General features: G+C 35.4%; 1 protein-coding gene across 8 annotated transcripts in view; it reads right to left on the reverse strand.

Moving 5' to 3' along the window:
* Positions 1-12,433, reverse strand: part of ORC3 (origin recognition complex subunit 3) — a 69,357-nt gene that overhangs the window by 46,580 nt on the left and 10,344 nt on the right. For 7 of the 8 annotated variants that reach the window (XR_011568468.1, XM_070796100.1, XM_070796096.1 and 4 more), the window contains 6 exons: positions 11,834-11,978; positions 7,117-7,221; positions 5,848-5,999; positions 3,657-3,790; positions 1,853-2,012; positions 493-606 (listed from right to left, as the gene is read on the reverse strand). Coding sequence is in view for 7 of the 8 variants with exons in the window: in XM_070796100.1 (XP_070652201.1) it covers positions 493-606; positions 1,853-2,012; positions 3,657-3,790; positions 5,848-5,999; positions 7,117-7,221; positions 11,834-11,978 (810 nt within the window). In the remaining variant the exon portion in view is untranslated. The remainder of the gene's footprint in view (positions 1-492; positions 607-1,852; positions 2,013-3,656; positions 3,791-5,847; positions 6,000-7,116; positions 7,222-11,833; positions 11,979-12,433) is intronic. The other variant, XM_070796097.1, reaches the window with a different exon arrangement.

Consider the following 12,433-nt stretch of genomic DNA (forward strand, 5'->3'; position numbering starts at 1 on the left):
CATCTGCACTGCAAGGCAGATTCTTAACCGCTGGACTATCAGGGAAGTCCCAATATGGTTATGTTTAAAAAATAAGACATTCAACAGAGACCACATGTATCATGCAAAGCCAAAGATATTTAATATATAGCCCTTTAAAGAAAAACTTTGATGACCCTTTATATATATCATTTCTCGGGTAGAAAAGCCCATTAGTGCTCATCAGATTCTCAAAAAGTTAAGTCCTCCCCTCCTCCCCCACCAAATGGTTAAGAATCACTGGAAAGGAGAGAGGTCTTTTCAAGTTTTAATATTTGAATTAACATATTTTCTACATTTTGATGCAAGATAGCAAAGGATTCATTGAACACAGAATAATATAACTTGAATTTACTTATCCAGATCTTGTCATTTAAAATGTCTAATTATCACATTCAAAAGTCAGTCTGAAATAACACACAAATTTATTTAGAATCAGCTTGTGAACTTTCAAACCTACTAGTGTCTTCTTACCTGAAGTCCTTTTATAAAGTTTTGAATTGAGAAATCATGATATAAAAAGATGTTGGTCAGAATCTGCAACACTTTTTCACTTAGCTTAAATGGAAACTGAGTTGTAAGAAGAAGCTGAAAGAGAGAAAAGGAAGGCAGGACATACTCCGTTAGTCTTGACTCATCATAAACATCAAGTAAATAATGAGGCAAAAAATAATACTATAACACAGTACCTATGAAAGCTATACCAGTAGCTAGATTTTTTGTAGGACAAATATCAACCAAAACTTTAAAATAATTTATAAAACAGTAACAACAACACAAGTAGCTATTCATTCTACATCTTCAAATCAAAGATGTTCATCATCCTTCATTCGATTCCTAATTTGTAAAAGTTCTATTAAATTCTATCAAAAAATATCATCTATACAATCTCTTTTCTCCCATTAGAAGTCACTGAAGAAGCTGTAGGCTGTGGCAATTTTTATTATTTGATAAGATTTCTTTTTCATCTATGCACAGTAATGAAGAGTAACGCATTATGTACTATTGAATGAGAAACCTAAAATTAAGAGGTGTCTATTTAAAAAATATTAAATTGGTAAATTTGTATCACTCAGCTAATTTTCAGTGGCTACACTGAAGATTTAAAATCTGAAAATGAAGTCATACTAGGCTTTTCAAACTGAAGCAGAGTTACAGAAGGCCAACTGAATTTGGTCACAACTAAGCAACTTTAAATACTGTAGCTGGAAAAATTTCCAGCTGTCAATGGATACCACCTTTAAAGGGAAAAAATGTCAAAGTGATTATTAAATAAGTGGAATGTCATTATTAGTTTAAATTACACAGCAGTACAAAGCACATCTTCAAGGAGCTGAGTTCAGCAACAATTCACAGAAGGTCAATACTAAAGTAGAGTATTTCCACTTAGGTAGAAACACAGAGCTAAGGTCCGGGAATACCTTAGTACTTACTTTTTGTCATGAGCAGCATGACAGGAAAGAGTCCATAAAAACTCCAAATCATTTAACATAAAATGTAGTGTCAAAACATTGCTAGTTACTAGGGAGTCATTAAATTTTGTAAAAATTTATTTAAAAAACCTGTAATTTTCCATTGAGTAATGACTAGTTAATAGGGTTAATAGGTAGGTAGATATAGAAAGATATGATTACTTTTTCCATAAAGCTTATATTTTAAGTGAAAAGGCCAAACTATACATTATAAAATAAATAAAAGTACAAAAATATGTGTAGGAACATATACAATATCATAGCGAGAGATCCAGAAATTTATCACTAACGTTTATATTTATAGTCTATTCTTGGAAGTTTTCTTTTCATCCTATTGCACTGGTACAATTTTTTCTTTTTACCTTATCAAGTACTGTAGTCAGGTGCTCCTTACAAGACAAAGACTGGAACAGTTCTATACACAATAGAGATGATACTGCATGAGGAAGCAGCCGATGGATGACAACAGGAGATGTAGCAATTCCAAAAATGAGTATTAGTGGAAATTCATGTAGATGTTGACTGGTTTTCAAAGGAAGTTACAAAAATTCAAAGTCTTTAGCAAATATATTTCAATACATCATATTTTAAAATAAGACAACCTTTGTTTAATGCCTACTTTATAACACAATGCTAAGGAAGATCATTCTAAATAATAAAAAGTGTTAGGTCACTCATTTTCCTCTGTTACGGCAGCACAGAATTAGCTATTTCCCGGACATTTTAGCTCTGAAATCAATCTATTTAATAGATTAGCAATAAGAACATGGTGGTCCAGAAAGGCCGAGTGCTTCCCTCTTAGGTTATACAAAATCAGTGTTAAAAGAAGTGTCAGATACTATTCAAACTCTCATCCAAAGTTTGAGCCATACCTACAGTCTTCCTCATGGTTAGACATCTAGCCTAACAGTTCAGTCACACGAAGCTCACTAATTTATGGACATTTCTCCACACTATGTCAATCCCGCCATAATAGCTAAGCTTTAGGAAAATTTTCTTAAAAACATGTAAGATATTTTTAATGGACATAATTTTAAAATGTTACATCCTTTCCCTGCATTCTTAACTCAAACTTACTGAACATGATTTATTCTTAGCATTACCAGTATGAACACAAATGACTTCCACAGACTAAAGCAGCAATATTCCTTAGAGCTACTGCAGATCAGAGCCCTCTGTATTGTGGCGGATGATTTTGTTTGTTCCCTCATAATAGGTACTGCTTCTCAGTATTCTACCGGTATGCAGGTCTACTTTCATAGTATAAAGTACTTGCACTCTATTACTGCTTAAGTTTTTCTTTCTTACTTTCAATAGTAAAAGCAGTCACAAGTCTGAGTTCCAAAAAGTATAGCTTTTATATCACTATTCTGTACTGTGCATTTTTTCAGCATGTTAAATCTGTTCAATGTCAACATTAAGAGAAGTCTTAAGAATCTGGAAATCTTAGTTTCAAATGGGGGCGGGGAAGGACTATCAAAGTAAGAATTGTATTAATATTAGTAGATTCTCACACAATATAGGTTTAGGCAAATGTAGCCATAACTATTAAGCAAGTTAACATACAGAAGATGCCAATATAAATTACATAAAAAAAATGTACCATGAGAAAAGCATGTCACTGGGTTTTTAAATAGGGTTATTTATTTTAATTTCAAGTCTCACAGGATTGTCTTGAAGTTCAGGTAAGGTCATACAAGTTGTTTCTCATTAGGAATCCATATAAAATAATGTTATTTTTAAAAAATTTCTTGCTCAGTAGAGACATATGTAACTCAGACCTTCTAAGTGGATAGGCATCAGAAAATAAGACACAAGAAGAATAGCTCAACCTGGAGTAGCTTATCTGTCTAGTGGGCAAATAAGAAACAGACAACCTTGGGAGAGAAACTACATTTCATTCTGCTTTATCATTCTAATTAAAAACTGGCTAACTTATCTTTTGAGTCTAATTTTGGGATCAAAAAGCACATGAAAATCTGATAGGTGGTTTTAAACATTCAATTTTATAAACACTTTGAAACCATCCTGGTTTCAATCTTTTAGCATCAAAATGAAGATTAAACTGCTATGCATTTTCTCTGCAAAAGGTTGTTTTTTGAGTTAAAAATTATATGTCTTCTTAATAAAAAATTTTGTGAAAAAGCCAGAAGATACACCATCTACCTGCTGATAATTATAAAATCTTGGAGTACTTTTGTGGTGAAGCTTTCCATATCCTTTAGGATAAGCACAACAGGAGGAGACTGCCACTGGCTGGAAGAAGTTCTCTTTTTTCTTGGCATTTTGGGGTCTGTCTTCTTTCGAGCCGTGGTGGAAAGAAAGAGTTAAAAGTAAGCTTTACCACCCAAACAATGCTATAATGCCACAAGTTGATATATTGTTCTTCATATTTCACAGTAACATTATTTCTTTTATTTCTCCCACAAAATAAAGAGAAATTCATTCCAAGAGTTATTAGCAGAATCATTCTGTGTCTGACATGGGAATAATAACCAAGAAGAAAAAAATTCATAAAATCTATAACTCATATGAAATATTTATATTTTCTTCTATTTGAGAAAATGACAGGAAAAGCATGGGGAGAAGGCAATATTTTCTATAAAATTGATTTTTCTGTTCATAGAATGTTATATTTTGCTTTAAGGGGAGAACCAGTGTTTCTAATTAAAAACTGTAATGAGTAACACTACTTGCTGTTCCACTACTGTGAAATTTCAAGTTGAAAAACATATTAAATATCATCTGATCCAATCCCAACTTTTAAAGATTTCTGACCTAAATCTCAGGCAGTATCTGATTTCCAGAAACAAACTTTGGATCAAATTAACATATTCTGGTAAGCATTAGAATCAGTTTAATCTCTATATAAAGCAAAACAAACTTCATTTATGATGACTTCAGCAAATACATTCAGCAGAAAATGTGACTTCAGTAACTTTTCCCATACTATCTGGCTACAACAGCATCATAAACTAAGACTGTGGTTTTTATGGTGCAGTTACTCATGAATCATCTAGGTTATTCAGTTTCACCAGAGATGTCATGGTAGAATGAAACTTCTATTTATATTATCTGCCTGTTAAACATACTTCACTTACAGAGCATTTATTCGTTGAGAACTCCAAACATGGAACACATGAGATTTATACATGTATACATTATGTATGTGTATATATATATATATCTGTGTGTGTACCTACTGATGAAAAGTGAAAAAGGAGAGTGAAAGAGCTGACTTAAAACTCAACATTCAAAAAACGAAGATCATGGCATCAGGTCCCATAACTTCATGGCAAATAGATGGGGAACAATGAAAAGAGTGAGAGACTTTATTTTTATGGGCTCCAAAATCACTGCAGATGGTGACTGCAGCCATGAAATTAAAAGACACTTGCTCCTTGGAAGAAAGGTTATGACCAACCTAGACAGCATATTAAAAAACAGAGACACTACTTTGCCAATAAAGGTCCATCTAGTTAAAGCTATGGTTTTTCCAGTGGTCATGTATGGATGTGAGAGTTGGACTGTGAAGAAAGCTGAGCACCAAAGAATTGATGCTTTTGAACTGTGGTGTTGGAGAAGACTCTAGAGAGTCCCTTGGACTGCAAGGAGATCCAACCAGTCCATCTTAAAGGAAATCAGTCCTGAATATTCACTGGAAGGACTGATGCTGAAGCTCAAATGCCAATACTTTGGCCACCTGATGCAAAGAACTAACTCATTGCAAAAGGCCCTGATACTGGGAAAGATTGAGGGCAGGAGGAGAAGGGGACACGGAGGATGAGATGGTTGGATGACATCACCAACTTGATTGACATGAGTTTAAGCAAGCTCCAGGAGTTAGTGATGGACAGGGAAGCCTGGCGTGCTGCAGTCCATGGAGTCACAAAGAATTGGACACGACTGAGTGAATGAACTCAACTGAATATATACATATATGACTATTCCTCATCAAACAATGGGTACTGAAAGCATGGTTCTACTGCACCAAAGTAAACGAGGAACCCAAGAGATAATATATTAAAGTCATAGCCATTGTCATAGAGATAGAATCTGCAGCAGAACAAATTCCTGATGCTGTCTTGACATTAGATAACATTCTCCCACAAATAAAATGACCCTGTAAAAAACTAAACACTTCCCAGGAACTAGGTTGCATACCAATAAAAGAAAACTTTTAGATTCTAGTAACCTTAGGAAAAATAAGTAGCTACTACTAAATTAGCTACCTAGTGCTGCATAAACATATCCTTATTAGATGAAAACAGTACTAAGTTCACTGTAATTCCAAGCCTCTTCAATCATACGCCAATTTCTTGGCAAAAAAAAAAAAAAATTGTCAGTTTACATTTACCTGTGTGACACTCATATACCAAGCGGAAAGAGAATCCATTGAATAATGTACATTTTTCTGGATGACCTGAACACTTTCTTTTTCTTTGGATTGCACATCTACTTTACAGTCCATCAACTGTGAGACCAGCTTTTGCAAAAAATGTTTCATATCTATAGAACATAAAACATAAGAAAGAATATTCCCTTAAAACAAATCTAAGACTTTTTGATCACTATCTCAGTAGAATGTGTTTTCCTACACTTAATATTAACATAACATTTAACATATTAACTATTAAGGTTCATTAGTATTCTCTCCTTAATATTTAAATTTTATTAATTCAGACTAATACTAGGACAAAGTTTGTATTTATTTATTGTAATAAAAGTGTTACCTAAGCAAATGTGTAAACATGAAAACTACAAATTATATTAAGAATAATATACATTTAAATTACACTGGACAGCAAAAGGTTTTTAAGGCCCCTAAAAACAGATCAGTATTATTTACATAAGTTATTTTACTGATTAAACTCTTCCTTATAATCATCTTTTTTATTTTTTGGTGGCCATGCTATGCGGCATGTGGGACCTTAGTTCTCTGACCAGGGATCAATCTCGTGCCCCCTCCATTGGAAGTGTGTAGTCTTAAACAATGGACTGCCAGTGAAATCCCTATAGTCATTTTAAAGATGTCCCAAGGACTTTTATTTAATTTCAAATAGTATATGAACATGAATATAACCACTTAAAGCCCTTTTGTCAGTCCAAATCTAAGCACATCTGACTCTGTTAGTGTCTACATTCTTCATGATTTAATGGCTCCATCGAGATTAGCTCTGGCAATGGACTATTTTTTTTGACCATGGTGGTCTTTCAAAGTGGAATGATACAATGATTTGAGGCTGTAAATATGAACCTATTTATGTAGTCTCTTCTCGGTTAGGCTAAATAAAAAGTTCCTCAGTCCTCAATTCTCAACTTCCTATTCCAAACTGCCCAATTTTTTAAAATTTTACTGGCTTCAGGAACACATCTTGGGAAGTGCCTGAACTATCACTGGTAGTGAAGCTGATATGGTAGGGGTGGGGCAAGAATAAATTGAATAAAAGTGGTCAAGAGTCTTGCAAAAGTCAAGATTACTCTGAGAGGCACTTAAAAAACCTCATCCTGCCAAAAGTGTAGTGCCACACTGTTCCCACAAATAAAGAGGATAATTAAAGCGAGAAAAGAAAAGGATGGAGATTTGTAACATCTTATCAAGGCTGTTAGAGCATTTATACTTTACCTGGACAATCTTTAGCTTGCAATGAGACTACATAAGGAGTGACATTATTCTGAAGGACTTCTGTTAGACTTCTGAGTGTTAAATCATGATCTGTTACATTCACACCTATGGGATAATAAACCATTATTATAGCATCATTTTTATCATTAATAATTTAACGATAAGAAAAGCAACTTTACATGCCAAGTGAATTACTAAGTAAAACATTTTCAAAACATGATTAATAATAGAAAATAAGAAAATATACTGCATAAATGAAAAGATCTCCATTACAAACACATACAAAGAGGCAGGCACTATACCTGTCAGGGAAGGTATTTAACACAACTTTTCTTTAAGAAAAAAAAAACTACTGGGGATGTGTAATGACCCGTGAAAACATCTTAGGAGGAATTTCAAACTCATAAAGAGCTTTTAAAATAATCATTCAAAAATAAGGCCCTTAGTGTGACCCTAACTTAACAACTGAGGAGAATCCAAACATTAATACTATTAAATGATCATAGCAAAATACAAAAGGTAAGTCATGCTAAGTTGATTTTTGAGGGAACAGTCTAAAACTAAATTAAAACTTTAGGCTCTTTAAGAATTTATTGTATCCCTGGGTCTCATTTCCACAAATCAGTTTTGGTGCTCTGCATGCAGTTATCAGAGCTGACTGGCCACTTCCCCACTAAAAAAATTCTATCTACTGATAAGCTCCCTAACGTCACAATCTGTGATTTCTAGACGGTGCCTTGATGCTTAGGCAGTTTCCGATAGCAGACATTGGGTAACAGCTTGAGACTTGCTACTATAAAACTTTAACTGCTTGAAAACTGCTACTGGAAACATGATAACCAACACTGTCTTTAACTGGAAAAATGTTCTCCTCAGACCCCTGACTTTATCAAACAACCATGTATCAGGCAAATAGATCCAAGGGATTAGATCTGAGAGTGCCTGAAGAACTATGGATGGAGATTCCTAACACTGTACAGGAGGTGGTGATCAAAACCATATCCAAGAAAAAAACGTAAAAGGCAAAGTGGCTATCTAAGGAGGGCTTCCAAATAGCTGAGAAAACAAGAGATGCAAAAGGCAAAGGACAAAAGGAAGATAAACCCATCTGAATACAGAGTTCCAAAGAACAGCAAGGAGGGATAAGAAAGCCTTCCTAAATGATCAATGTAAAGAAACAGAGGAAAAGAATAGAATGGGAAAGACTAGAGATCTCTTCAAAAAAATTAGAGACACTTCAGAAAACTAAGATCATGGCATCTGGTCCCATCACTTCATGGGAAATAGATGGGGAAACAGTGGAAATAGTGTCAGACTTTATTTTTTGGGGCTCCAAAATCACTGCAGATGGTGATTGCAGCCATGAAATTAAAAGACGCTTACTCCTTGGAAGGAAAGTTATGACCAACCTAGACAGCATATTCAAAAGCGGAGACATTACTTTGCCAACAAAGGTCTGTCTAGTCAAGGCTATGGTTTTTCCAGTTGTCACATATGGATGTGAGTTGGACTGTGAAGAAAGCTGAGTGCTGAAGAATTGATGCTTTTGAACTGTGGTGTTGGAGAAGACTCTTGAGAGTCCCTTGGACTGCAAGGAAATCCAACCAGTCCATTCTAAAGGAGATCAGTCTTGGGTGTTCTTTGGAAGGACTGATGCTAAAGCTGAAACTCCAATACTTTGGCTACCTCATGCGAAGATCTGACTCATTGGAAAAGACCCTGATGCTGGGAGGGATTGGGGGCAGGAGGAGAAGGGGACAACAGAGGATGAGATGGCTGGATGGCATCACTGACTCGATGGACATGAGTTTGGATGAACTCCACGAGTTGGTGATGGACAGGGAGGCCTGGCGTGCTACAATTCATGGGGTCACAAAGAGTCGGACATGACTGAGCGACTGAACTGAAGAAAATTTTTCATGCAAAGATGAGCACAATAAAGGACAGGAATGGTATGGACCTAACAGAAACAGAAGATATTAAGAAGAGGTGGCAAGAATACACAGAACTATACAAAAGAGATCTTAATGACCCAGATAACCATGATGGTGTGATCACTCACCTAGACTTGGATATCCTGGAGTACAAAGTTAAGTGGCCCTTAGGAAGCATCACTACAAAGCTAGTGGAGGTGATGGAATTCCAGCTAAGCTATTTCAAATCCTAAAAGATGATGCTGTTTAAGTGCTGCACTCAATATGCCAGCAAATTTGGAAAACTCAGCAGTGGCCACAGGACTAGAAAAGGTCAGTTTTCATTCTAACCTCAAGAAAGGCAATGCCAAAGTATGTTCAAACCACTGCACAATGGCACACATTTCCCACGCTAGCAAAGTAATGCTCAAAATTTTCCAAGCTAGGCTTCAACAGTTTACAAATCGAGAACTTCCAGATGTTCAAGCTGGATTTGGAAAAGGCAGAAGAACCAAAGATCAAATTGCAACCATCTGCTGGATCACAGAAAAAGCAAGAGATTTCCAGAAAAACATCTATTTCTTCTTTATTGACTATGCTAAAGCCTTTGACTGTGTGGATCACAACAAACTGTGGCAAATTCTTCAAGAAATGGGAATACCAGACCACCTGACCTGCCTCCAGAGAAACCTGTATGCAGGTGAAGCAACAATTAGAATCAGATGTGGAACAACGGACAGGTTCCAAATTGGGAAAGGAGTACATCAAGGCAGTATACTGTCATCCTGCTTATTTAATTTATATGCAGAGTATATCATTCGAAATGCTGGGCTGGATGAAGTACAAGCTGGAATCAAGATTGCTGGGAGAAACATCAATAACCTCAGATATGCAGATGACACTACCCTTATGGCAGAAAGCAAAGAGGTACTAAAGAGCCTCTTTGCGAAAGTTAAAGAGTAGAGTGAAAAGGCTGGTTTAAAACTCAATATTCAGAAAACTAAGATCATGGCATCCGGTCCCATCACTTCATGGGGAAACGGTGGAAACAGTGAGAGATTTTTCTTCTTCCAAAATCACTGCAGGTGGTGACTGCAACCATGAAATTAAAAGATACTTGCTCCTTGGAAGAAAAGCTATACAAACCTAGACAGAACACTAAAAAGCAGAGACATTAGTTTGCCGACAAAGGTTCATATAGTCACAGCTATAGTTTTTCCAGTAGTCATGTACAGATGTGAGAGTTGGAACATAAAGAAGGCTGAGTGCCAAAGAATTGATGCTTTTGAACTGTAGTGTTGGAAAAGTCTCATGAGAATCCCTTGGACTACAAGGGGATCAAACCAGTCAATCCTAAAGGCAATCAGTCCTGAATATTCACTGGAAGGACTGATGCTGAAGCTCCAATACTTTGGCTACCTGACGCAAAGAGCTGACTTATTAGAAAAGACCCTGATGCTGGGAAAGATTGAGGGCAGGAGGAGAAGGGGAGGACAGAGGATGAGATGGCTGGATGGCATCACCTACTCAATGGACATGAGTTTAAGCAAGCTCCAGGAGATGGTGAAGGAAAGGGAAGCCTGGCAGGCTGCAGTCCATGGGGTCACTAAGAGTTGGACACAGGTGAGTGACTGAACAACAATAGCCATCTATCAGGCTGTATAACCTGGCAGGAGAGAAACTAAAACCCCGACAGTACAGGCCAGCCATCACTAGGTCTCTGTTTCTCATCAGTAAATGGAAGGGGTTTAAAACTAAAACTGCACTGAAAAACTGGTCCACAGCATTACAACAACCATTCGCTGGAGTTTTGTCACTGAGTGGTCCTGGGATTGGCAATATGGGCATCAGCTGGACGCTTGTTAGAAACGAGCAAGCTTAAATAACCAGCAAATAAGTCTGGCCCCACCCTATACTTATTAATGAAAATCTGTGTTTACTAAGATCCCTGGAGATTATTTATAGGCACATTAAAGTTTGAGAGGTATTGCCCTGAATATCAGGAAGAATATTTAGGTAATGAACAGTGTTAGAGGCAGTATTAAATAACAGAATTAATTTCTTATCTGAGAGCTCACTAATATAAATACCTTGAATAAATAATAAATTGGAAATACAATGAAAAATATGTTTGGAATACTCTTAAATGTATTGGAATTTAAGTTGGAATCCAAATAAATCCAACTTTCCTTTCAAAAGGAATGAAGAAAATTTGCTAATATTCCAAAGAATTTTTTCCAATATCCTGCATTCCAGATGTTTAATTAAAATGAGATATTAGTGATGGATACTTAAGCACCTAAAAAATTTACAATCTGCAGTCTGAAAGTAACATATATATTTCATCCAACCTCCCCCTCCAAACAGTTAATATTAACACAATATTACAATACAAAATTTTTAAAAATAAGCACAGGGAAATAAAATTAAGGTCAGAGTAATTTCACTAAAGATACGACTTAAAAAGTAAAAGTCACATCTATCAATATACTGATAGTTTATCACTGAATTCAAATCTCATATTAAAATAACTAATGAAGAAAGAGTAATAGTAATACAAATTTATTGCCCCTTCATTTTTCTAACAAAAAGGTGAGGAGGGTACTAACTAACCCTTGGTCAATTTAATTTACAGATGTATGATTAATGTAAGAACACTTAATTGGTTTTCAAAGTCTGCAAATTTTGATCAATGTAATTATGCAAATGAAAAAGACAAAACAAATTTATCAGAACAGGTGATTCCATACTATTCTCAACAACAAAACCACTATTTACGAAAAAACAAACACACACATTTGTACCTAGAACAAGAGCAGCAGTTGGAATTTCTCTGAGTTTTATTTCACAGCTCCAGTCTTTAGAATTCTTCCAGAGCCCAGAATGAGATGTTTGCAGAAATTCAACGAGACTGTCAAATAGGTTTTTATTTAATTCCTCCTGTAGTCGCTACAAAGAAAACACAAAACTTCACAAATTATTTTTAGCAGCAATCTGATACATCTTTCCAAATCTGAGAAAGAAAACTATCATAATTTCAATTCCAAAGATCACATGTAAAATGATTATTAGATGAAATTTAAATTTTTTTTCCTTAAATATCCAGTGAATATCCAGTGTTTGGGATTCTTTCCTTTAAAAAATCTCATTTATTTATTCAACAAGGCTTTTCTAATCACCTTACAAATGAAAAAATCTCTTCCCTAAGAAAAGAGAAGAACTGAGATAGAACACTTACAATTAAATTAAAATACACTGTTCCAATATTGTTGTAGCAATCTATGCAAAAAGAAGGACCATCCAACTTAAGCTGAGCAGGTAATATAATTGAGCCAAAGCATGGAGCAGGTGATGCAGGAGGTGATGGTGGATGAAAAAAAATGAAGAAGGAATGGGAATGGACA

This window comes from Bos indicus, chromosome 9 (assembly GCF_029378745.1).
Source record: "Bos indicus isolate NIAB-ARS_2022 breed Sahiwal x Tharparkar chromosome 9, NIAB-ARS_B.indTharparkar_mat_pri_1.0, whole genome shotgun sequence".
Classification (NCBI taxonomy): domain Eukaryota; kingdom Metazoa; phylum Chordata; class Mammalia; order Artiodactyla; family Bovidae; genus Bos; species Bos indicus.